This window comes from Liolophura sinensis, chromosome 5 (assembly GCF_032854445.1).
Source record: "Liolophura sinensis isolate JHLJ2023 chromosome 5, CUHK_Ljap_v2, whole genome shotgun sequence".
Lineage (NCBI taxonomy): Eukaryota > Metazoa > Mollusca > Polyplacophora > Chitonida > Chitonidae > Liolophura > Liolophura sinensis.
Window position 1 is genome coordinate 13,061,183 of NC_088299.1, and position 27,960 is coordinate 13,089,142.

The window sequence follows — 27,960 nt, forward strand, 5'->3', positions numbered from 1 at the left end:
CAATACTGTGTTACCGTCACATTCTTATCGTACAATAACATTAAAACAAGATTGATCAACTTCTAAACGGTATTCACTTATTTTTAACAGGTGTAAGGTGTCGGTTGTCATAACGGAGATTTTCAAAAGTATAATTCTACGTGTTTTTCACTGTAGTCTACGCACGCGATATCTATGTCTGTGTGCTCGGGGTTTTATGTCGTACTTTATGACAAGGCGGAAGCATTAGCTGTGTGTACATCTACTTATCTTCTTCTGGCAGGGCGAGTCCATGCCGCCAAACGTATTGCCGTCACTGAAGTATCATGCAGAAGATACCCGACGTGACACCCAGTTACATTATACTGACACCGGGTCAACCAGCTCTGTTTCCTTGCTCTAACATTTAGTGCTGAGTTTCATGCACCATTTTTTAAGAATCTTTGGTTTCATCCCGGGTCTCCCGACTTCAAGGCGGACGCTCTAACCATTAGGACAAATGACATGTGTAACACAGTTACACAGTTAAAGGTTGAGGTGATAGGTTTTTTTTTAACTTTCTGTGCATGTGTAGTTAGACTGCGATATATACGTCTCCATGTGTATACACGCTCTGTTTGAACACACTTGATCCTTGATAAGGCATTGACACCTAACAAAACCAGGCTAACAGTGACACGTTAAGGTCCCCTCCCCTAACCGAGAGCCCGTGTTGTTTATCGGTTGCTCGTCGTCTAAAAGATAACTCACATGGATTTGACAGACAAGTGCTGCAGGACACCGATACACAGGCATCTTGTGATCTTGTTTCGGACAAGAGTCAACAAAGCGAGGCTGAAAAGTACGAACTGTTTTACACAGCTGGCCTAAAGTCAGACGAGCTATTCAAGAACAAGAGGAGACGAAACAACTAGAATGGCGGTCTGCAAGGCAAAGCAGCAGATCCTTGTTTGTCTTCTGTTGTGCTTTGTTCTACCAGCAACCACTGTGAATGGCGTTAAGCAGATCTCCAAATGGGCTAGGGATACCTCAAAACACCACACGTTTTTGACCGAGAAGTCCAGATTGTTGGCTGGAGAAACCTTACAGGATAAAACAACACTGATACCAGAGGCAGCTTCTCATAAACATGAAGTATCCTACCCTCGGGCAGCTCCACCGACACCTGGAACTACCGCCGCTGCTTTCCCTTTAGATCCAGACTTTATAGCAAGCATGATTCGGCTAAACATGGACAAATTGGCGCTATTCATGCCACTCGTTAATACACTTAAAAGCTACTTTGACTTGAACTGGTTCTCAAACAGTGCCTTTCTAACGGTCATAAACCAGTCTTTGAAAGTGTTGCTGCAGGAGTTTCCCAAAGTCCTGGAGAGTAAAGTTGTCCATGGTACAATTGATGCCGTTATTGCTGAAATGGGTCGTGTGAATTTCACGGGGGTTAACATGAGCGATGCTGGAGACATTGTCAAATCAGCGATATCTCGATTATCCTACTCAAACATACTGGCTAAGTATTACGAGCTGATGAAGAATAATTCAGCCATTCCGGACAGCCCTTCATTGAAGTCCAAACTGGAATCCATGCTGTTAAATTTCACGATGGTCACTTTGCCAGCATTCATACGGAATCCTTTAGTACAGGACATTTCCAATCTCGTAGAAACAGAGTTCATGGCAGTGAATCTAACCGGAGTGGACACAAGTAATGCTGGTAATGTTCTTCGAGCTGTCGCTTCCCAAGTCAACTGGCCTCGGCTGCTGAACGGCGTGGACATTAAACTCCGGCCACAGTATCCAGTTGTCTCAGATCTTCTGGGACTTGTAGGGAAACAGCTGCTTTCTGTAAATCTCTCTGGCGTTAATACAAGCAACATAATACGGGTTTTTCAGGCGTTCGCCATGCAAATAGACTGGCTTACAATTTTTGAAGGGTTTTATTCAAAATTTAGGACTTACAATCCTTTGATATGGGATATCGAAGAACTGATATGGCGGGAACTGTTGACTGTGAATCTTACAGGGATAAACCATCTTCATCCTGCACAAGTCGTGCAGGCAATCAGCGCTCGTACGAACTGGATAGGCATGCTGCAGGGCATTTACGCAAAGTTGCATGAATTCAATGTTCTTCCCGAAAAACCAACGCTTCCGTCTCTCATCTCAACATCCTTGTTAAACATAACATTCGGCGCCATTCCTCGCTTTCTGGCAAACCCTCTCACTTGGCAGATCGGTGGCATCATCCTGGAGGAGGTTCAATCCTTGGATTATTCGAAGATCGACCCTAGCGATACTGGACAATCCGTTAAGGCTATACTCTCCCAGATCAACGTGGGTCAAATATATTCCAAAATCAACGCCCTGTCCGGAATGCAAGGCGCCAGTGAAGCCCTTCCTGTGGTCAGCCCCCAGTGTAGAGCCGACACCGCCTTTCTCCTCACAAACCTGGTATCCCTGAAACCTTGGGCGTTAGCCAGTGAGTACAGATAATATGCAATATATTTTATTTACATCTAATATTGTTTGGCTTGCTGGAATAAGCTGTTTTTCCGAAGGTCCACACCCAAAGAGGTCGCCTGCGGCTTCGTGTCGTCATGTATGGAGTGTTTAACTATATGAAACGCCAGTTACCTGGTGAGGAGAGTTGATTTAGTGAGAGATCTTCTAGGTTTCTTCTCATATGAACCCTGACAAAAATCCTGGCTATTGCCACACATATGAGTTCACTCATTGTCCTTCACTGTTCATGAAGGCTTGACCATGTCGTGAACATTGAGAGGTATATCCTTGAGAAGTAGGACTGGTTGGCCCGGTGTCAATATAATGTGTCTAGGTGGGGTGTCATGCCTGGTGTCTACGGCATGATGCAAGTCCTGTCACAAGAAGACACAGTGTATAGAAAGGTACCGAGTGACTTCTCATTATATGACTGAAAATTGTCAAGTACTACCCTTCAACCTCATACATACATACATACATACATATATACATGTACATACAAACATACATACACACACACACACACACACACACACACACACACACACACACACACACACACACACACATATATATATATATATATATATATATATATATATATATATACCCTGTCCTGAAAACCTACCCCATCTCTTTAAGCAGAATTAACATTGGAGACTTCCCAGTGTGATGATGACTTCAGTACATATCTTTATTGTCAGAGAATATGTAAATTGAAGACATTCACTTGTGTGAAACCGTATATAAAGTCATCGGTGCATGAGTTTTATGTTACAAGGTTATCAGACAACATGCATCCGTATAAAATACATGTATGGGCTTGTTTGTCAGGCAAATGAACATCATGCTACAGAGATAACGAAGCACCAGTATCTAAATAATAACTGACCAGATAATGCTCAACTACGGTGGCTTTAGAGGTTCATGATGTTAGATATCTGCAAATTTGTTACAGGCCAAGTCTTGGTTTGTACTAAACATAGACAAACAATAAAGGGCTCAAAATAATCGTTATTAAACATCGAATATATACAACCTATACAAAACCACCAATAATTAGGTTTAATCTAAACATGTTCAAAGACAATGGCACGAATTAAAACATGCATATCGCTTTTTATATTGCTAAACAGCTGAAGAAATGTAATCGACAAAAATTACATTCATTGTTATTGTCAGAAATTTCCAAAAATGTGAATAGAGTGCCTCATATTGATGTACAAGGCTTGTTTTGCGTCATAGCCTGCGTCATTAAGTTTAAAATTTGAAAACTTCTGCATGCTCTAGTCATGCTATTTGTCGTAAAAGATAATGCCATATAATAACAAAATGATTTAATTAGTGTGTAGTCTTGATATGATCTGTATAATCTACGTGTTCTGGAGATTATTTTGATGGGTTTGTCCTTGTGCTGTGTAAAATACGGACTAAGATGATCAAATAAAGACATGCACAGTTTCTGACAGATGCCACATCAGGATACCCTGAATATTAGCAAGTAGCTTCATTTGGATTTTCGCAGATTCTTTTAAACATGTTGAAATATTTTCTCAGAGGTTGAAAATATTATCTTATATATATACTACTGTCTTCGTAAAATAGTTATTTTCCAATCACAATTTCCTAACAAATTTCAATGACATATCTGCGAAATATAATAGGCCAGGGATAACTGTAGTCCTCCCAAAAAAGGCTTTGGTCATTTCACAACATAGAAAAAGTACAAAATTGCAGCGATTTTTGCGACTTACTGCTTCCCTGTGCTTTCATAAAACATTTTCGCTTATATAAATGACATTTGATAACATCTGGATGGGCTTAAGGTGTCTCAAATGTTGGGCCGTGTTTACGTGTATGTACATCAACCTGATATTCTCAAAATGTGTGGTTGCGGATGTCCTCCGGGCTCCGGCCGGTTTCCTCACACCATAAAGACGACTGTCGTCTAAGTGAAATATTCTTGAGTACTGCGTAAAACACCAATGTGATTTTTAGCTGGTACTTTATGCTTTCTACGACATTTTAACTCTTACCAGCTAATGAGAAATGAACGATATTCATGAAATGATATTCATTTTATAGTTAATGCGGCATTTCGTATACATGGATGTGAATACTTGGTGAATATTTGTGTGTCTGATGTTAGGCATTCTACTCTGATTAATTATAGGGCTTTTAAAAAACTATATGTTTGATGCATAACAAGGGATAAAACAGAACTTGCTGTTCTCACTTCCCCTCCAGGTCCCTTCCGACCCCTAACATGTCACTGGCATATATCTTTACCGACGAATCAGCAGTTAACATCAGCCCAGCCAGTGCCCCCTCCCTTTACACCACTATCAGCTCCCTTCCCAACCCAGCCCAGCTATCATGTGACGTATACCTGACCTCAAACACGGCCCGTGGGATCCTCTACAAAGTTAATCATATCCAGTTAGTGTAAGTGTAGACGATTTAGAATTGCCTAATGACACCTCGACTACTTTATGAGTCCATTATGTAAATAGGTGTAAACCGATGTTGGGTTAGAAATGTCGTAAGTTATACAGAAGGTTGACCGATAGCCCCGTTTTGTCAAGTGACTATATACTTAAGACCAATGACCGTCTGCATACCCGAGATGTCGGGGATATGCCCCAGATGTCGTACTGTTCTGTCCTCATTTTGAAAACCTGGCCACTATAGTACATGGTGCCCTGAAGTGAAACAGTACATATAGCTTGAGAAAAAAGTCACCCTCTTACAGTATCTCATCAAACATGATGTCAGTGTGAACATATCGCTGCTCTGCAAATCTCTACACAAAAATTACTTTAAAAGAGCCTCTCACCAATGCGAGTTCAAAGCCCAGATCACCCTAGCTTTCCTCTCCTGCCTTATCTGGGAATGTCTGTCAGCAACCCGCGGACGATCGTCGGTTTCCGTCGAGCTCTGTCCGGTTCCCCACCTCCACCACACTCATATAAATGAAACATTCTTGAGCACATCGTAAAACATCAGTCACATAAATAAATAAATATGCAAGTTTTGTTTTATATAAAAGCACGAATATACGTATTAAAATGCGTGTTATTTGTACTTGAAATGTGCCGAAAACTCCAGGAATATGTTGGAATAACATGTAAATCCAGAGATACGCAATAAAGGCCTTCAACAGTTCCCAAAGCCTAACGTCGTTGCAACGTAATACTTTGTCGTTCATTTATGGTACTGTACCTAATGGATTTGTCTTTCAATCCATCGTGTAAAGATTATCTGACAACTGATATAGATCTTTATGTGTATGTTCAGCCTTGATCATAATGACCTGGATTATCGAGATGTAGAGCAATCAAATAAACACCTCCCTGTACATCTACACATTTGTGCTGAAAAATTATCAATATCTCATTCTGATAAAGCTTTGTTCTGTGCCCTTGAAGAGTGAGGTCAAGGGCTCGAATCCAGCTCTGGGCGCTGGTTCGGCTGCGGATTTATATCACCAAGATTGTTACCTGGCGATGAGTCGTGGTGATTTACCCAGGATACTCCGATTTCCAGCAGCAGTAAGGGTACTGCTGTCAGACAACTGAAATATTTTTGAGTATACGACATCAATCAGGTAACCCAGACAATGGGTTTTACGTGCAACATTCTATAAATGATTTGTATCTACAACCTTTCACAGAAAGTTTAACATACAACCTTCCACAAAGTGTCTTGCCTACACCATTACCCCAAAAATTCTATTTGTAACCCACTAACAGTTAAACTTCATTTTTTCAGGGGTGGGTGCTGCACGCTTTGGAGTTTTACATCAAACTCTTAATCTTAGAATCTGTAGAGCTTGGACGTACCTGGTTTTACACGGGCAATATCGGACAGCAACAATCCGCAAATTCTTTTGCTGAAGTCCTTGCAGTGTATCTATAAATGCTATTTTATCTTGTATATCGGTAACAATTGAAGGAAAGCTTGCCCGGTATGTTTACGACACTATGAAAATACGAAAACTAAGACTAGTTCAATGCTGCAAAGTTTCTTTTCACATACTTATATGTTCCATCTAGTTTTTTTCTGTCTTTATTTTTTCCTGCTTTTTAATTTTTATGGTGTATTCTCTATACCATCTTCCAAACATACACGTTACAATATTACAGCGTAAAATGAATAAAGATTTGAGATTTTAAAAAAAAAAACAAAATCACACCATTTATTGTTGTGTTCCCAGTGGCCGACGCATTTGGGAAGCCTGGAGCCGGAATATTGAAGGGGAACCTATACGAAATTGGAAATTATGACCAGTGCTTAGCAACGACGGCTTTTGAGGAGCACAGCTGGGTGGCGGGGACGGGACCAATGACGTCCAAAGTGGAGAGATTCAAGGGAGAGTTCTGCCGAGTGACCTTCAACCTACCCAAATCTTTCGTCGATGGGCTCGGTGTGGTGAGAGCAAATATTTCTGTTAATCACTCCCATGACCATGTGATAAGAACAAATGTATTGTTAAGGCTAATAGTAATACCTGAAAATGACTGAATATTACCCATCGGTTTGATGTTAGTGTGTTTTGTATCGTTTTGTATTTTTATATTTTCAGCTAAAAACATATCACATGATAAAAGTGGGTAAAATAGGAACAGATCGTTTGAGTGTCTGTTATTTACTGAAAGGCAATAATTTGACCTATTGATGGTAAATACAGAAATTTCACATGAATATTTCAAATTGTTAGATGACATTGATCTAGTAGTCTGGATGATTCACATGTATTGCTAGCGATTTGTTGCCTGATGTTACTGGTTCGAACCTGAAGTGGTATCAAGCAATATTTAGGATTAGAATTTATCCTATATCTGGAAAGTGTAGTCCCTAAAGACTAAAATGCTATTATATATTCCTGAAATATTCCATGCAACCCAGAGTACAAAATGATGTGCTCAGTGCTGCAGTTTAATTTTCCCAGAAATACACTGACACAAGTCATACGGTTGCGGGATCTAATCCACCACCCTCTCATTCAGCAGCTCCCGTTAGTTGTCACGAGGTTTGTCATGAGGTGGGCTGCAGTTTTATTCCGGGCAGTTCGGTTTCCTTTTGTATCAATTGCCGTCATGCATGTGTATGTCAAAATTTATCGAGCACGCCGATCAATACTGATCGCAAATAAATAAATAAATAAATAAATAACAGCAACAGTGAAGGAATTGTTTGTGTTGTTTTCTACCAGGACACCAAGGGGATTCCCGTGAGGCTGTCGTGGGGAATCTGTGCCCCCAGCACGTGTAATGAGTCGGATGTCAAGGGGGTGTTGACTACAGGTAATTCTTACCAAATTAATTGAAGCCAGGTATTTTAATTCGACACGTACGTGAATGAAAGTTGAGTCGCCAAAATCTTGGCATTTGCAAAGATTTCTCAGACTTTATTCACGCTTATAGGCTTAGTGGGTGGTCCAAGGATCACTACACAAATTTGACAAACATCAGATTGGAGTTTTAAAATGGATGCGATGAAAACCAAGGTTTAGAAAAAATAACCTCCGATAAAGGACAGCATGGGCTTTAGTTGAAGAATATCCATATCGTCTGAATAGCTTTTTCAACGTGTTTCTTTTGTAATTTAATCCCCTCTACGCATTCAGTTGCACAAAAAAATTAAATAATCCAAAACTGCGAAGAGTTTGGGCAAACTATGTAAATTGTTTAAGTGTTGTAAGATTCTGCTTAAAGCAAGACAATTTAGGTGAAATTTTTGATGAAACGGAGTCAGAGTCTTCTCTAATGATGTAATGAACTGAACCCAAACCCAACCTCATCAGACAGTCCTGCTGATAATCCCCCTGTGCCTCATTAACAAGCTAACGTCCTATAGGTATGGCGCTGGTATCACCCACCTCTGGTTACGCAACATAGCTGATGTAACAGGCGAGCAGGGAAAGTGACAGTTCCATGCTGACCAATTATTGCACATCGTCCTTGGTTGTTGGCCTTAGTGTTTCCGTCGATAGATGCCAGTCATGTATATAAATCCATCCTTATAATAACGGAATACTGAATAAATACCTGTAATAACATGAGCGATGTTTGTAACCTGAAACAGTTGTTTGAGATGTATATGTGTTTATGTGACGAGCTTGAATTCTGTTCGTGTTCATGCCTACACGTTTTGGGGCATCCGTGGTCTTTTGGGATTTATGCTTAAAATCAGCTTATTTCGCATGACCCTTCCAAGCGCCATATCTGTGTACCTGTTTAAAGAAAATTTATGAAAGAGAGTTTTCCGTGATGGCCATGAAAAGCTGTATGGAATATGTGCAGGGCTGAATTACGAGTGCAAATTTGATTTTTAATTCTGGAGACAGTATATTTTTACGCCAAAGGTAACCATGGGCAGGGAAACTAAGACTGACTGCAATTTGCATGGGTAGACACAACCTGTCCACGTGTTATATACCATTTAAATTTAATTTACATTTTTGCTTTATCCCATTTTAAACTGTTTTGATAATGAAACTTACATGTTTATCGACCTCAGGGCTGCTGTCGCGGTTTAATCTGGATATACAGGAGGTGTATTGTGGAAGTAGTCCTCAGGTGAAAGACGATCCTTCCGCGTCAGCCGCCATGTAAGTATTAGTAAAAGACCGTTTCCCGTAATTTGCGCCTAGCTTTGAAAACGTTTAAGTTAAAAATTACATAAGAAGACCTCATATCTTTACCTTATTGCTTGGTTAAAATCATCTGTTAGGATAATCATGAAGTTAAGGCATCAGCACAGAAATTTAAAGGTTTAACAAACTTTCGACCCACTTATAGGGGTCTGTCAATCCTTTTAATGTTTGGGTGAAACTTTTTATATTTACCTGTTGATAACTCAACTTTATTATTATCACTGAGCCCACGCATGACTCTAAACCAGTATATAACTGTTAGGATGTCAGCCCCTTTATATATAACGCTATATAGTTTTCCTCCCTTAAGCAAATAGAACAAAGATATAGTGGTAACATTTGTGACCGTTTACAGTGGAAATGTCAACATTAATAAAGCATTCAGACATTAGGCAAAACTATATAATGCAAAAACTACTGAATACACTAAATGCATTATATGGATAATAATATCATATTTACATGCGTCTAGAATTCATTCTAAAATTAAACCCTTCTAAAATTATTTCGTATTTTTCTTCTTTTTTTTCTTGCGTTGATCAATTTTCCTTTGATGTTTTTGCTTGAAACAATAGAAAAAAAACGTAAACAATGTTTTTTTACATCCGATGCATATGGATTATGAGGGTAAGACAAATCCGGTAAATTAACTAATCGTCCTGTTTTGTTTTCTTCCCAGCGGCGTCCTCGCCTTTCTCATCTTTTTAATCATCGCCGGAACTGCTGTTGATGTCATTTATAACGGCAAGAACGACGCAAATAGCAGCGATGTATCTGAGAAGAAACAGACGAACGGTGTGGTTAACGGCGGATATGTTTCAGACGAACGTGACGTCACAAAGGTCTATGAGCTTTCCACATTTACCAATCAGCGTAGAGAAAATGGTGACATCAGTGACAAAAGTGCTGTTGAGAGTGGGCAACTCAGCACGAAGCACAAGTCTCCCAAATCTCGTAAGGAACAAGATCATTTAAACAAAGTCAACATATATAGCGAGGCATATATATATCTATACTTTTTTTGATACAAATGTTCGTTTTAATTCGCTGTACCCAGCCGTCAAAGGTTTGCAATAAGATCATGCAGGTGATGCAACAATTTTGTAATTCTAGTCTGGATTTATTTATGTATTTATATAATTATTCATCGTTCAAAGTTGTAGGGAAGAGTGTTTCACTTTATACGACAATAAAATCAAAGTTATAAAAAGGGAGTGGTCGGAATAAACCATTTCTTCGGCAGGTATCAGAATCCGTCCGACTCAAGAGATATGAATAAACACGCCCGACGTCAGTACACCGTAAAACTAAATGTATCTTTCAAATAATCTTTAAGTATATTGTGGAACCTTTCCACGTGAAGTATTTTGAACCAAAACAGTGTAGCTTAGTGTCCACTCTTGTCGTGTAGCACTGGACATTCCTGGGCAAACTGGTAACGTATTACTCATGTATTACTAGAGATTCGTGGCCAATCCAGCTTGGACCCGAGTTATCATTGCGCTGATTAGAAGAAGGTATTGCAGGTTCCAATGTTTTTGATAGACAGCCACAAAATAGCTTTTACGTTCTCAGCAAATCAATTTAAACCGTAAATCAGGCTCTTCATCCTTGTCAAGCGATACGCATAGCTGTATCCTCAGTTGTTCGCTTCCGTGGGGTTCTACCCGGGTTCCTCTCACCATAATGCCGGCCTCTGTCGTAGAAGTAAAATATTCATTAGTATGACGTAAAACACCAATCAAATAAACAAATTAATCAATCGATTGTTCTTTGTATTGTAGAAAGTATTGTGGTGAGAATCTTCACGTCCTTCTCCATTGTGTCTAATGTGCCCAAAGTTCTGGCGGCATCTCACTCTAAAGGCTCGATCACATGTATACACGGAATCCGCTACCTCAGCATGGCCTGGATTATGCTCTGCCATACATTCTACTTTGGAATCTTCTCCATATCTGACAACCAGACCGCAGGTATTTATTTATTTATTTATTTATTTATTTATTTATTTACTTACTTATTTATTTATTTAGTCATTTATTTATTTAGTCATTTATTTATTTAGTCATTTGGTTATTATTTGATTAGTGTTCACATAAAACTCAAGAATTCTCCACTTAGGTGAGCAGGTTTTTAAGGGATGAAAACATGTATATCAAGAATGAAACTGAAAACGCTGTTTCAAGCTTTATTCCTATTAACACTTAATAAGCATGTATTCTATTTGTCTAGAAAATGCACAACAAGATTCCAGCGAATAGCTAAAACATATTTTGTTTCAAAAAACTGTTGATTATAAAATCATCGTAGTGTTTATTAGTGTCTTGCCGTGGCAGTGATGTAAATCCTTGTATAGAAGTCTTAAATCCTCGTGTAAAACATTTTTAGATTTGCAACAAATCAGTATTTTCCCTGACATAGGGATCTGAGCCATGATGTATTTGTTCATACATCATGTACATTTGCTCACCTTTCAGAAAATATGTTAGATGCCACGAAATATCTGCAGCGTTTCACGTTTATGCCGATTATTTATGGGACATTTTCCGTGGACACGTTCTTCCTGTTAAGGTAAAGTAAAAAATTGTCTTGAGCACTAAGTTCATGAAACATCAAACATATGATAACGTTTTCTGTTACAATGTCACCAGATTCGCGTTAAACACGGGGTCATAGTTTTATTGGTAGGACGGAATAGACCAGCTAACAGCGAATAAATGTAAATGAAAGTCTCGTCATCGTGAAATACCGTATCTAAATACAACCCTGTGTTATGGTAATAATCCGGGAGCCAGCAGAGGTTTATCGGTCAGGTGGCGAACGAAAGGTTTGACACCCTGAACATACAGAATCCTGTGTGACGCCAAAATGGTGATTCTTAAGTGTGGCAGCCGTGCACAGCCCGCTAGGGTTGGGGTAGAAAGTACCCCAAAACTAATTTTATTGGTCACAATCACAAATGCAAATGAAATTCATTTTATATATTCCTTATGTCGACATGATCACTAATATCTAATTCTTTAAGCTCTCTGCCCGTGCACTTAGCCACTTAAGAACGGTCTAATTAACGTTAATTATGACTTGTATCGGTCATGTCGCGAAATTTGAAAATTTGTTTTACCAAAAGATGCCTTGAGATATGCTAATTATAAAATGTTAATTCTTAAGTTCCAACTCCATGCTAAAAAAATTTAAGAAGTGGTCAAAGGTCAATATTTGGGCTGAATTACCTTAAAACAAGGGTATCGGTCACGACTAGTACGAGGATGAAACTTATTTTATACATTCCTACAGACAACCTGATCGCTAAAAGCCAATTCTTAAGTTCCTAGGTCATGCACAAAGTCACTTAAGAACCGTACAATTAACGCTAATTATGACTTTTATCGGATTTGTCAATGTCAATTCGTAACTGTTCAGCGTGTGTACTAAACCACTAATTAACGTCTGTTATGATTTTCCCCATGTTATGTTGAGTGCGAGAATTAATTTTTGACGACAATTGCTAATGAAGTTTCAATATGCACATATACACTTAACAACGGATCAAAAGTTATCTGCCGACCAAGGCAGAAGGACTGCCGTTCTGTAGCTAATGGTCTAGATTTATAAATACATGCATTTAGGTGACTTGTATTTAATAATACAGCAGAATGTGTGTTCATTGTTCTGGAGGAGTGCCGACCATCACCAGGTGCATGGCAAATCGTAGGCTAAACATCGCCAGCTTAATGGAACACGAGTCAGGGCTTTAATATAATGAACAAAGCCGCTGAATAATCACATAATTAACGCTTTTGTGACAACTGTTGGTAATGTCGGTTACTCAAGATGCACCAGGATATGGTCATTATAAAATGGTAATTCTTAATGTCTTCAATCCTTTGTGCTGAATGGCTTGTAAGAATGGACCAGATTGAATGGACTGGCAGGAATCGTTTTCTGAAAAGGCATAATCACAATAACCCAATTAGATACAGGATTGAAAATCGTTTGTTTTTTTTTAACCAAATCTGAACAGAAAATGCGAGAAGATTGCCATTACTTTTAAATGTCAATTGCACTTGGAATGATTTTTGAATCTTTTCTGGAGAATGACAGCTTGACGTTACTCCTCGTGGGTATATTGTTCTACGGTCTACATTTGTCAGGAAGAGATGGAGTTCTCAACTCTAAGATGCAAAAACAAGCTACACAGTGACATGTCATACTGAAAATGTATTAACAACAATAGGAAACAATATGACAATTGGTTAATATGACTAAATTTTCTCCTTAAGATTCACTTCACTTAATTCAGAGCTAGCAACAGAAAATTATTAGAAAAATATTTATTATCTGAATGGGACTCAAACAAAAGATTAGGAAAGACGTCTCGGCCTAGGATTTCTTCGATTAACAAGTCGTCCAGGGGGCGTGTAATTTACTGCTATTTATGCATTTACATGATCAGCTAGAATAGATTACCTGACAAGATGCGGTATTTCACCAGTTACGCGTGACCATCTGGTAGCTAAACCCTTACCCTTATAAGGTGGAAACGAGGTATACTTGAGGTTCATCTGAGGTGTATCATTAGGGTGTAGCATATCTGATCTGAGGTGTGTTTCAGGTATTTTTGAGCTGTATCTGAGGTGCACTGAAAGTGTATCTGAGGTACTACAAATTATGCAAATTAGTACCTCAAGTACACCTACAGCACACCTCAGTGGAGGTGAACATTGTAAATAATGCGTTAAAATCTGATGCCTGAGGTGTACCCGAGGTACAACTGAGACATAGCTGAGGTGCATTCTTATAGACCAGGTGGTTGTACACTGGTTTCACTTTTATTTTGATATAAATTATTTCTATAAATTATACATAAATTTAAGAAAGTTTGTAAGTGAATGTTGTTCTTTGTTTACAGCATCTGTAAACCTCAACTGACTCACAACAACAACAGTTATATACTTTACATGAGGTTTTCTAGCTGCTTGATCAAAATTTGCGTTTCTATGCCTTTTAAAACGGTTCCTTGAATATTGTTCAGTTCAGTGCAGCCATCTTGGAATAATCAGGGGCAAATATATCCATGCTCTGATTGGTCAATATCTGTGCACTGAATAGCAAGTCATTATAGGGCGAGACAAAGGCTTATATTTATTTAGTAAAAAATTTTCTTTTGCACAAAAATACTTGCGAATTTGTACTCACCATTTTGTCTGAAGTAATATGTAAATCTGATCTCTTGTTAAAACTTGTAAAAAGTGGCTGAGGTGTACCTGAGGTACATGACCAGTAAGTTATAATCAAAAACTCTCAAAGTTTCTAAGGTGTACCTGGGATACATCATTTATTAGGGGTTTTATTTAATTTTCAAATTTTCTAAGATGTACCTGAGGCACATCTTCTAGGTGTTGATTTTTTGCCACATTTCTGATGTACATCTGAGATATAGGTACATGACTGGGACGTACTTGACGTGCAGTACAACTCAGACAATCTGAAGTCGAGACTTCCTCTGATGACTTCCCTTATCATCCTAATCACGTTGTATTCAATCTGGAACCACTGTGTCGGCAAGTGTTGTTGTTACTGTGCAGTTTGTATTTGCATGTTGAAGTTGGAACTTCTTCTGTTCTTGACAAATGTAGAAGGAAAAAAAAATAAACCCACGAGGACTAGCGTGGATCTATCATTCTCCCGAAAAGACACAGGCAAGGATGTCCAGAAGTAATTCGATGTGCATTTGACATTCAAAAATAATTGCCGACTTCTCATATCTTCTGATCAGATTTTATTGGTTTTTTTAAGCGACTTTCTATCATGTACCCGATTGGGTTATTGTGAAATGTTCAACCTATTCCGTTCCAAAAAATAATTTAATCCATTCCAGTAAAGCTGGTCCATTCTTAGTGCATTCAGAACAAATAATTGAATACCATTTCATAATAACCATATCCTGATGCATCTTGTTGCACAAGTTCACCTGCGTAACCGACATTGCAAATATGTGTCCTAAAATCGTTGATTAGGTGGTTCTCCAGCGGCTTGGCTCATTATATTAAAGCCTTCACTGGTATTCAAATCAAAGTCACGCTGTTCAGGCTGCGGCTTTATTACCTACGGTTTGCCAGGCACGTGGCGATGTTCGGCGCTGCTCCGGAGCACGAAGAGCACGAAATTGTATTATTAAATACAAGTCAGATCTGTTTGATCTGTTCTTAAATGTACATGTTGGATCTTCATTAGCATTTTAAAATCAGTATACCTCAAGCACGTTTCCGTCAAAAAATCATTCTCATACTAGATATAGGAAAAATCACCTTTGACGCTAATTAGTACATAAGATGACCACTTAAGAATTAGCGATCAGTAATCAGGCTGCCTTGACTCATATTCAGTTGTGACTGACACCCTTGTTTTAAGGTAATTTAACCCAAGTATTGATCCTTGACCCGTTCTTAAATGGTTTTTTAGCATGGAGTTGGAACTTAAGAATTACAATTTTTATAATTAGCATATCTCAAGGTATCTTTTGGTAAAAAAAAAATTCCTCGTAAGCGACATAACCAATAAAAGCCATAATGAGCGTTAATTAGGCTGTTCCAAGGTGCTTAGTGCATGACCTGGGGAATTAAGAATTGGATTATAGCGATCAGGTTGTCTTGAAGAATGTTTAAAATAAGTTTCATCCTTGTACTAAGTTGTAACCGATGCCCTTGTTTTAAGGCAATTTACCACAAATATTGACCTTTGACCAGTTCTTAAATGGTTTTTAGTATGGAGCTGGAACTAAGGAATTACCATTTTATAATTAGCACATCTAAAGGTATCTTTTGGTAAAAAAATTTCAGAAGTTATAGATAAAAGATAAAAGTTATAGTTAGTATTAATTAGACATTTCTTAAGTGGCTTATTGCATGAGCTGGGAACGTGAGAATTAGCTTTTAGTGATCAGGTTATCATAAGGAAGGTATAAAATAAGTACATTCGTGGCCGTTAAAAATTAATTTGGGGTACTTTCCACCACACCCCTAGAGGGCTGTGCACGGCTGCCGCACTAAAGAATCACCATTTTGATGTTTTCATACATAGTTCTGCATGTTCAATGTGTCAAACCTTTCGTACGCAACATGACCGATAAGCCTCTGCTAGCTCCTGGACTATCAGAAGCCGTGGTAATATTCTCAAAGCTGTCGCTAAGTGTTTAAATGCATGTCGCTTAATCTTGCATGATTACTTAATTGGATGTACTTGAACCTGTTGTGCCCTTTGCTTTACCTATTTTCTGTGGCACTCCTGTGACATCTTCTTGATCTCTGTTATTTAGCATGTATTGTTCCATTCATGTCCTTGTATTGTTTGTGGCACACATCAGTCACTTGAATGGAGACGTCAACAACTTCAATTAATCAACCCTACTCTCCTAAAAACTAACGGTTATTAATTCTTTGGCACTCTCCAAAAATGATTCGTCTCACATCGGTTACTCCTGGTTCGGGTCACGCCTAAGACCTTAAAAGAGGAAGTTGTAACTTCCTCGCTTGACGTTCAGTATTGAAGGAATAGCGCAACGACTAATTGACCTGTATCAGTATAATGGCTCAGGCGGGGCGCCTTACCAGCCTTCGGTAAGGCGTCTCAGTGAAGCAGCACTAGATAAAAGAGCTGTGGAAATCCGTCCTGTAACAAGAAGGTACATTACAAGAATTGCACAAGTATTGCACTGTAAGGACTCCGTCGTCGTCATATGACTGAAAAATGGATAAGTACGATGTTCAACCCAAAGCACTCACCCACTCACTGTTCTCATATCACTACCTTGCCCTCTGTTGTAAGTTTTAAGGTAAACTAAGAGTTTATTCTATAAATTTCTTTGGAGCGATGGCCCAGATAGGATGAGAGGCCAGCTGTAACAAGAGATGATTAATATCATCCCTTTTGTTCAGTTTTTACAATTAACGTGGATGAAACGGCCGTTATTCAAGAAAATAAATGGCAAACAATTTCGATTACAAATGTAAACTGGGATAAATTGAAGAGCATTGAAGATAGGTACGTCAAAAACATCCCGGAGACAATAAGAAACCCTATTTAGAAAGAAACGCTGGAAACTTCTGACGTTTTTTGTGGAAAGTCAAAGAAGAACACTTATGGTATAATCCAAAACCCCATCATTATACTTTCAGACTTGATATAAAAATGAAATATTGTATATTAGGGACATTAATATTAATGGTGATATTGCAGGTTTTGACGACGTGAAGGACAGGTTTGGTATAAATGTTACATATTTATATTACACTTAATTAGTTGGAAATATAAAATGATATAAAACCAAGTTTATAGAATAACAATATAAAATAATAAATAATTCCCCTCCCGACCGTGTACTACAACTTTCCATTGAAGCAGAAACGATGAACACTACTTTTTGCTGACATCTTGACAGAAATCGCCCGTGTTACACAAATACAAAGTAAATGGGAACAAATACTACAGTTATACATCTGTGTAATCAGATCATACCGTTTGAGACTTCCGTGCTTTGAAATATGTACTGCCAAAGTAAATACAACAAGAAAGAAAGAGAGCTTAAATTATTGGGGTGTTCCATGCAACGAAATAGGAAAGGTGAAAATATAATTGTTACATACAGATGTTTGTCTTCTGACTGGTGAAAAAGTAAAAATATTTTAAAATACTGCTGCCAAATTTCCTGGCAGCAACCGGTCCTAATGCAGGACGCCTTCTTGTTGTTATCGAGACTTCGTAAATAGAGACCTTATTAAGTACAAGGCAGTTTGGCTTCGGCAGATGTACAGTAATAATACATCTAACCTCAATTGACACATTTTATTTCGACTAAACGTCTACAAAGAAGCACGGACTCGGAAGCTATCAGTTTAGATTAGACCCCATGACAAATGAAATTATGATTAAGATATTGTAGCGGGATTTAAGGAAGCAGGAAGCAGGAAGCAGGAAGCAAGAAATAAATTTAACGTAGGGAAGTTTCATATATTCATGTTTTAATGAATTTTCACGAAAGTTTTGTTAAGATCGTTATCTGAGACCATACTAGTTAATTTATAAAGTCAATATTTGCCAGTAAAATGTTCATTTGTTCTCGTAAGGAGTTTTTAAACTTACGTTTATCTGTTTCATGGACGAGTAAAATGTTGTTGTTGTATCGGCGTTCCTACATATTTGAAATAATTATAAGTATTTTTCAGCAATGTAGTCATAATAATGTAGAAATTACGAAATCCTATGTTATTGTCTTATCTGGAAATTCTTTACCTTCTATTTTCGTTCTTGTTTCACACATGAAATATGACATGCATTGTCCTCAGTTCAACCTTGAAATCAGAAGTTTGTGTTGTCGCCATTTTTGTACATTTATGGTAACTAAGGTGTCTAAGAACCCACACTTATAGGCTTTTAGAAATTGGATCAGCATTTTCCACCACAGTTTGCAAAGGAATTTATCATTCAACACCCTTGTGTGGAAATTGGTTATTCTTTTTGAGTAATATGGATAAAAATATGGACTTTTCAGACACTAGCATTTAGATTTTGGCTTCAAAGTAAAGCCATTATTTTTGACTTCTTGGTTGCGATTGTGATGACGTTATCTTGTCATTTGTGTTTACAAACTGTCAAAAATTGCCCTTCTGACCAATCAGAGTCTCCTAATTTGGTTCATTACTCCGTCCACACTATGTGAAAATCTATAAATAAGCGTCTGTAGATGGCCTTGGAATCTAATAGGAGTAGACACCAAATTGCTGGTAAGAATTCTCAGTAAGTAAGTATTCTTGGGAAAATTCTTGTACGGTGAATTGGGAAACAGCCCCAGTGTCTGGAATAGTGATTTGTGATCCGGTTTGAGAACTCAGAGACAGTTGACGCTTGGTGGGAACCAGACCCAGGAAGCCGGGAATACAGTGTCAAAAAAAATCTGAGAATCTTTGCCAGCCCCAAAATTCTGAGACTCTCCAGTCTCACGAAACCTGAGAGTCCAGCTCCAGTCTCGTGCAAGTGGAACGTAACTGAGATATCATAAGTGGACCACAGAGACTGTATGCCAGAATAAATCACCTGAACTTTGGTACCATAATGTGAGACAAGAGTCTTATGAGACTTTTCCCAGTCCCAAAATTCTGGGACTTTCCAGTCTCACGAAACCTGAGAGTCCAGCTCCAGTCTCGTGCAAGTGGAACGTAACTGAGATATCATAAGTGGACCACAGAGACTGTATGCCAGAATAAATCACCTGAACTTTGGTACCATAATGTGAGACAAGAGTCTTATGAGACTTTTCCCAGTCCCAAAATTCTGGGACTTTCCAGTCTCACGAAACCTGAGAATCCAGCTCCAGTCTCGTGCAAGTAGAAACTATCTGAGATATCAAAAGTGGACCAAAAGAGACTACATACCAGAATATATCAACTGAACTTTGGTAGCATAATTTGAGACAAGAGTCTCGTGAGACTTTCTATGCCATGCATTGTGTTTAACTGGGACTCTGTCCCATATGACACTCAACTCTTTGGTACTTGTGTCAACTGCTGGCCCCTCCTCGTCATAATAAATATTCTGGGGAGGGAATCCTGATTGGTTTATTCATTTAACCAGCTTCGCTCTGCACGTTAAATATCGAACAGGATTAAAGTGAGTGAATAGTGTCGCACTCATAGGTACCCGTTTACTTGAGGAGAAGACATGATAAGAAACGAAAGCACATAAGACAAATACAATACTTGAACCGCTTCAGTATGAAACATAATATGTGACATTTATCAGAAAATGTGCAAATCTGGATTCATTCTGTCTTTGTGCCGATTTACACTGCACAGCAACTAATCTATTAAAATGACCCTCAAAGCACATGAGATATAGAGAGACACATTATCAAGATTATAAACTGATATTAAATCTTTTCCTATTCTATGTAAATGTCTTGTAAGACAATGGCATTGGCTGGAACATACAGAACTTTTTAAATTGATCAACAATAGATATAGAGAGACACATTATCAAGATTATAAACTGATATTAAATCTTTTCCTATTCTTTCTAAATGTCTTGTAAGACATTGGCTGGAACATACAGAACTTTTTAAATTGATCAACATCAGTGTCAAGTCAATAATTACTTTTTATGTCCATAACATGTTCTTAGCTCAGTGACATTTAAAACAAAACAATGGAGTGCCCTAGATGGACACAAGACATGATAATTTATTCATGTCAGAAATAGAAAGATACCTACACGCTTGACCAAGTCATTGTCTTAGTTTAAGCTTAGGTTAAGCTTAAATATACTCATAGATAAATATGGTCTACGTTTACTGTTTTATAAAGAATACTTTGAGCCTTCAATATGTTATTCTAGAATACAAATTTGTACATGCAGATATGTCACAATAAGAAACGTTTCAAATACCTTGATTCTACATACAAAGTTACAAAACATTATGTCTGTTCTGTACAAAAGGAGAAGCAATAATGCATGTTGTTGTGTGTTTGGGAACGCTAGTGCAATTCAAACACCTAGCCACCATATGTTGTTGTTGGAAGACCCCAATAAATTAAGCCCTCTTTCCTTCTTTTTATATTTACTTTTTACTACATATGCCAGCACAGAATGCAGTCTCAACGGTATGATCTATTTATATAGGGGTAGAACTCTCTTATTCATTCGTACATACCTGCCTTATTCACTTACCACGACCCCTGTTCAGAGTACCTGGACTATACACACAAGAAAAAAATACCCGTGGGCAACATTAGCGCCAGTATGTAAGTGTTTGTTTGACACTTTGTATTACATCCCCGAGGCCTGGTCCTTTTGTATTGTTTTAATGTTATGTTAAATGTGAAGACAAAACAGCATTTTGAGCAATTCTAGACCAGTGAAGCCTAATGAATTGCAAATAACATCACCGTTTTGTGTACTTAACTCTGTTCAAGCCATGCTGCTAGGGGTGTGTGATCTGCTACCGTGTACGGATTTAAGTGAACAGTTAGAATAAAACCTTAACTGAGGTACAGTGACAAGAAACTGTATTTCACAAGTTACCTGTGTCCATTTTCCATATATCACACTGTCGTCGCTGCTCTGGTTTTGCTCTCTATGCTGTATGTCTTTAATTATATTGTACTGTAACCCGTGCAAGGCTGTGTCCTTCACTCGCTAGACATCGGCTTGCGTTAGTGATTTTAGTTCCAAATTATGTTGGTCTCGTATCTATGGAAACTGCTGTATTGTGCGCGTTTAAACGCCTAAGTGGATGAAACCCCACCCAGCAGTAAAATGTTTCTCTCAAATAAAATGCGAAGTTATTAACAGGTTATATCGGTGCATTGCCAGGTTATGTAAATGTAATGATTTTCTGGTAAGTGCATTTTTTTCTATTTTCCTTATTTCTGGTTGCAGTGGATTCCTAGTCGCATATTTGTTTTTCAAGGACTTGGATAAGCGCAAAAGCAGGCTGAACTGTGCCAAGATGGTTGTCTTCTACGTCCACAGGTTTTGGAGGTTAGTAGCTCTTTGACTATACATGAAGTTGTATAGCCATATGGGTCCCTCCAATCGCAGCCTCCAATTTAGCTGTGGTTGGTACGGCCACAGCTTTAAGTCAGTGAATTAATCAGGCTTCTGATAGACGGCGGTGATTTCCTCCACACACTAAGGTTTCTTTTACTTGTGAACCTGGCCAGCCACCAAGTAAGTCAAAAACATTTTTTACCAGCAGTAATAACATGAAGAACTTAAGAAAGACAGGCAGAGATATAACCACTCCTGCATACAGTTCAACAATATGGGAAAACCAATGTCCATCGATTCAAACTTTTGTTGAGCGTAAGGTATAATCACGAACCAATATCCATTGAATCAAACTCTCTTCTTACTTAAGGTAATGCTATGTAGTCAAGTACCAATGTGCATGGATTCAAACTTACCACGGACCTATGCTGATATTCATGAACGCGTGTCCATCGAGCCAAACTCACATCGGACGTACTTCCTTCCAGAATAATGCTGGCCGCAGACGTATAAGTGAAACATTTTTAAGTACGGCGTAAATCACGTAGGGCTAGAAGAGGGAGGGGCTGAGAGTATGTGCCTTCCTTTTTAATTATTGACCCGCAGATTTATTTGTTGTGTTCCACATGATCCTGAAAAAAATCATTTAACTCATGCAAAGTTTAAAAAGTTTTATCTTTGTTTTGCAGGTTGACACCGATCTACATGATCATACTAATGGCTTTCTCCTGTCTTTACCCTTACCTCGCCTCTGGCCCGCTGTTTCCACGGTTGATCCAAGATGCTGAGAACTGTAAAACCAACTGGTGGACAAACCTTCTCTACGTCAATAATCTTGTTAACGATAAGCAGATGGTAGGCGCAATGATGAACCAGCAGAATATTCCAAATAAATGCTGATAGTATTGCACACACATGCTGGTAACTTGTACACAACAGTGGTCGTTAACAGGAAAGCTTGAATTAGCCATACTTTCCGCTTTTCAGAACCTATTAAGATTGAAACACGATCTTAAATTATATTATCGGAGAAACACGAACATGAATTAAATAAGCTTTCTTTTCACAGTGTATGGGATGGTCTTGGTACTTGGCGAACGACATGCAATTCTACATAATCTCCCCAGTATTCATCCTGGCTCTGTACTTGTGAGTAAACTATTTCACCAATCAAATTTTTCGTAACTTTCTCGTAAATGATCTTACCTTATAGTGCTAGGGCAGTTAAACAAATACAGTACGAAAAATTTTATTGAAAAGCTTTTATGAAAGAGGCCTTTGTCCTGAGACTGATGAATCCGCTAGTAACGGCTGTCGTAAAATTGTAGGTTTGTGGTCTGTCCTTTAAAGGAGACATGAAAAGGTGTCGAGGGTATGGTTTTAAGGAAAATGAAGAAAGATATGCAAAACATGAGAAAATAAACTTCATTTTGAGAATACTTTGTATTTCTTAATAACCCTTCTGTTGTATGCATATTTTGCGTGAATGGTCAGAAATATTCGGAAATGATGTCATTGATGAACATAGTCGGTGCGTGGGACCATCTTAGCGCCCCCAATTCAGCGTATCCCAAAAACGACCAGTCGGGCCTTAGGAAAGCGCCATTTTTACGCCTGAAGAAGAAAGCTGATCTAAGTTCCTCTTGTTTGTTAGACCACATCATATAGTCCGTATTAAGAAATAAATCCTAAGCGTTCAATGTATCGACCCAGTATCAGAGAACAATTACGAGGTGTAATTTGATGCCGGACGCTTTGTCTGATCCACGGTTCATTATGTTTCAGCTTTCCTGTTATTGGCATCATCCTCTGTTTACTTTTGGTCGCAGCCAGTATTACATCCACCGCTATTATCGAGGACAAGGGCGCAGGAAATATGCTTTCAACGTGAGTGTAATAACTGAAATTATACGACACCAGACTAATATTTTGGCTATCCGTGTTCAATAGCCAGGACTAATTTAATTCGCAGTTCTTCCCCTGTGGTTTGTTAAGTTTTGCTACACTTCAGGAAATATCTGGAGTATAACCATTGCCCAGGAAGTGAACGACATCATAAAATGAATTACTGGTTGTTCAGTTTCTTGGATTCATTTCCTTCCCACCTTTAATAAAACACTCCGAAACTGTGTGCTCTGTTGTTCTTTCCGGCAGTGTGTCAGATGCCTGCCTGCTCATAAATTAGCCGGGCAATAGACAAGCACTGCAACGGTACAACAGAAAACGTGTTTTATGCAATCTTTCAGAAAACCGTCAAATCCACCTTTGTTGTTGCTAGCCGTTAAAATTAATGAACGAATGATTTGCCCGGTTTTCTCCCACCATCATATTGATCGGCATAGCATAAGTGAAATATTCTTGAGTATGGCGTAAACTGCAATCATCTAAATAAATAAATGATTAATTTAACATGATAAGGGAAATATTTCAGCCATATCATAGCGTAAGGTTTGTAATGAAGTAAGGCATATTCGATAGACAGCTGAAAAGTATGCCTAAAATACTTTCATATGTATGTATATATATATATATATATATATATATATATATATATATATATATATATATATATATATATATATATACATATATATATATATATATATATTCACATTACTCACGAGTTCAAGAACACTTTAAAGGCTTCCGTGACCAAGGGGCTATCACGCCAATGACCCAAAGGCCTCTCACCAATGCGGTCGCGAGTTAGGGCCCTGCTCATGCTGGCTCCTCCCCGGTATAAGTGGGAAGGTCTGCCAGCAGTCTCTCACCTTAATGCTGGCCGTCGTCGTATAAGTGAAATATTCTTGAATACGGCGTAAAAGACGAACTAAATAAATAAGAAAACTTAAGTTATGCTCTAAAAATATGTAGGTGAAAAAGTTGAGGTGACGTCAGAATACCTTGTCACTGTACAATTCGAACCTTTGACTGCACTTAGTTCGATAAAAAAACATTTACGAAAATATGTATGTTTTACAAACAGTTTTTGCATGGCCTTTCACCTGATGCTCACTTCATGTCTTACCAAAAACGTATGGTTAAACAGCCTAGAATTATTCCTTGTGACTGTTGATTAAGAGATATTTTTGAAATATGACAAACACAAGGACCGGAGGTCCAAAATTTACTCAACTAGACGTTGGAAAATCGTCCTCTTGTCGCTCAGACCAGTTATCAACCTGCTCACAGTGACAGATCTTTCCCGATATGTGATTGAAGATGTTATATAACACTTGTAGTCAATGAAATGGGCCAGCTGAAGAGTATTCCTTGGGTGTCCTTTTTTTAATTCGTGGTTCAATGTCTAGGTGCTTGTCCCAGTGTAATTTTACGACATACAGAGAGAGCGAACATGTGGCACGTCGTATCTGACTGACGTCGCACTCAACAATATTTCAGTCATATGACGACGAGGAGTCATTAGGAGTGTGTACATATAGTGTGTCTCACGACGCCAAAGTGCTACTGCCACTGAAGTATCATGCCGAAGACACCAGACATGACACTCCATCCAACACATTATACTAACATCAGTCACCAACCAGTCATGTTTCCTTGCTCTAACTTCTCACTGCTGAGCGCCAAGCGAGGCAGCAGCTAGTGCCATTTTTAAAGTCTTTGGTATGACCTGACAGCGGTTTGATCTCGAGGTCTCCCGACTTACTGCCGGATGCTCTAACAATAATGCCACCGAAGCGGTCACGATGTTGTAGTAGTTTTGTCCATAACTCGCGTTCAGCTCCAAACTATCCATTAGCCATTAATACATGTAGGAATCAACATGTAGAAACATGTAGAAAACAGATCAAGTTATATATTTGTTATGGTCCACATCGCTTGATTGCAATGAAATATTTTGGTAATGTATACCTGGAAAAAATGTAGCAAATATTTCATTTTTCCCGTTTTATGCAAGTATAATTTTGTCAACTAACACGATACTTAGGGTTGGTTTACAACACTCTTAAGTAGTACATACGCACATCATTTTGGTTCACGTGATCATGTTTCTATGATGATGAGAAATCCACCTGGAAATGGCCTTGATTTTGCACAATCTGGTTTTGAACTTAATTTTGTCTTGCAATTAAACAAAAATTATGAATCACAACAATTTTTATTTTAGATAAATAAAACCATCGAACCACTGTACCACCGGGGACGACTTCCCATCGAGTTCTTTCTTGACGAGAGCAAGAATGCTGAAGCTTACAATTTACATTGTAGAAAAATACAACCATACTCTCCACCCTGGAGGTTTAAAGTCATAGTCGTTAATTTGTTCATTTATTCACTCATTGTGTTTGCAGAAAAGACTGTAGAGTCATTTAATATTTTGACGTATGTGGGAAGGCCTGCCAGCAATCTGCGGATGATCATGAGTTTCCCACGGGTTCTGAATGCGGTATGCGGCATATAAGTGAATATTTTTGAATGCGGGGTAAAACACCAATCCAAAAAATAAATCAGTATATAATATTTTAACATTGGGTACGCTAACAGTTTATTAAATCGCACAACCTGGTGACATCAGTCATCGCCATCACCTTTATCTCTACTATCAGATCTCCATTCATATGGCCGGATCAGTTATTCATGTTAGGTTTGTATATGTTAACAGATCCCAGATTCCGAAACCTGGGGAGATCAGCTATTACTATGATATATATGTCAAACCTTGGTGCCGGGTGGGCGCCTATGCCATTGGGTTACTCTTGGCCAAGCTGGTCCACCACAGAGGCAAGAAGCCATTCAATAAGGTAAGATGGTAAAAAGTCACGAGAGGCAAGAAACTATTCAATATGGTAAGATGGTAGATAGTGGCAACACGCACTGACAAGAGGCAAGGAAGCACGCAACAGGGCAATATAGTAGACGGTGAAATATAGATAAGAATACAATAAAGACGCATAGCATATATTATGGTGATTACTGGCAAATCCTCATCTCACATAAGAAGGCTTCCAATGGGGAAAGACGGTACCTACTGATAAAAGACAAGGAGTAATTCAGTAGGGTAAGATGGTATATACTGACGAGAGACAAGGAGGAATTCAATAGGTTAAGATGGTATAAACTGACAAGAGACAAGGAGGAATTCAATAGGGTAAGATGGTATATACTGACAAGAGACAAGGAATTATTCAATAGGGTAAGATGGTACATACTGACAAGAGAAAGCTAACGTTATCAGTGTAACCGCTGAAAGTTTCCTGACTCAGTACAACCAATCTACACGCATAAGTTATTATATATAACATTAGGATTTCATGTTGGACTCACGAGAGGTCAGGTAAAGGGGTGTAAATACAAAACTGCCTGCAGTAAGACCGCCCCTCTTTGTCCGGTACCAAACAAACCAGCAATACTATGCATTACAACATCGCGGTGGGAGAATAACCGGGCCCGAATGAAACTCCATAACAACGGGCAGTCTGTTGAGAAACCTTCCCTTGTTCCGGACTTGGTGGTTACCTTGATGAAAGGACTGTTGTGCTGCCTGAGCGAGTTAAATACTGGGTCACGGAGGCCGATTTTGTTCTTCAAGAGATATTTCATGACATATGAGAAAAGCAAAAATGACGTGTTAATGTTAAGATAAAATGCACTTTCCCTTGTTCTTTTAATAGTAACAACATACATGTCATTTTCCTTAACGCGCCATGTAGATTGTCACAATTATCACGTTACAAATCTAGCAAATCCAAACAATTCATGTATCTGACAAATTACCCTGGCAAAGTAATGTACTCTATCTGCACTAACAAAAGATCCAGTTTTCAGTTGAGGACTACTGTTATAGATAAGAGCAGGCCTATTGACAGCGACCACATCGGTGATAGGCTTCTGGGACATGCTGCTGTGCCATTACGCTAACCACATGCATCTGACAAATGACTGTTACGGAGTACTGTGCCTGTATCCGTGTTGATCAAAGTACCGTTATTTGATTTCAGTTAACGAATGTTATCATACGTCATTACCCTGTCATATTCTGGGAAGCAATCTCTTTGTTATTCCGCCCCAAAGCCTCCAGTAATGCTTGCTGCTGTCTGCTTCTCCCTGTAACTGCAGCTCATTGCGCTGTGCGGATGGCTGGATGCTCTTCTTGTCGGCCTCTTCCTGGTTTACATCAGCTACACGGAATTGAAGGAAGGCGCCGAGCCCTGGTCACAGAGTATCCGGACAGCCTATGAAAGCATCTGCCGACCATTATTCTCGGCAGCCGTTGCCTGGGTTATCTTCGCTTGCCATTCGGGCATGGGAGGTATGCACAC

The 27,960-nt window shown here is 38.7% G+C and overlaps 1 protein-coding gene across 1 annotated transcript in view; it reads left to right on the top strand.

The window, feature by feature from the left end:
• Nucleotides 1-760: 760 nt before the first annotated feature.
• The window catches only part of LOC135465828 (O-acyltransferase like protein-like), a 31,797-nt gene continuing 4,597 nt past the window's right edge, over nt 761-27,960 (top strand). Inside the window, exons 1-13 of the mRNA XM_064743183.1 lie at nt 761-2,458; nt 6,698-6,912; nt 7,697-7,787; nt 9,004-9,094; nt 9,819-10,093; nt 10,924-11,112; nt 11,617-11,710; nt 21,569-21,670; nt 22,369-22,534; nt 22,749-22,828; nt 23,465-23,566; nt 26,304-26,442; nt 27,758-27,950. Coding sequence (XP_064599253.1) covers nt 895-2,458; nt 6,698-6,912; nt 7,697-7,787; nt 9,004-9,094; nt 9,819-10,093; nt 10,924-11,112; nt 11,617-11,710; nt 21,569-21,670; nt 22,369-22,534; nt 22,749-22,828; nt 23,465-23,566; nt 26,304-26,442; nt 27,758-27,950 — 3,301 coding nt within the window. The 5' untranslated portion in view covers nt 761-894. The remainder of the gene's footprint in view (nt 2,459-6,697; nt 6,913-7,696; nt 7,788-9,003; nt 9,095-9,818; nt 10,094-10,923; nt 11,113-11,616; nt 11,711-21,568; nt 21,671-22,368; nt 22,535-22,748; nt 22,829-23,464; nt 23,567-26,303; nt 26,443-27,757; nt 27,951-27,960) is intronic.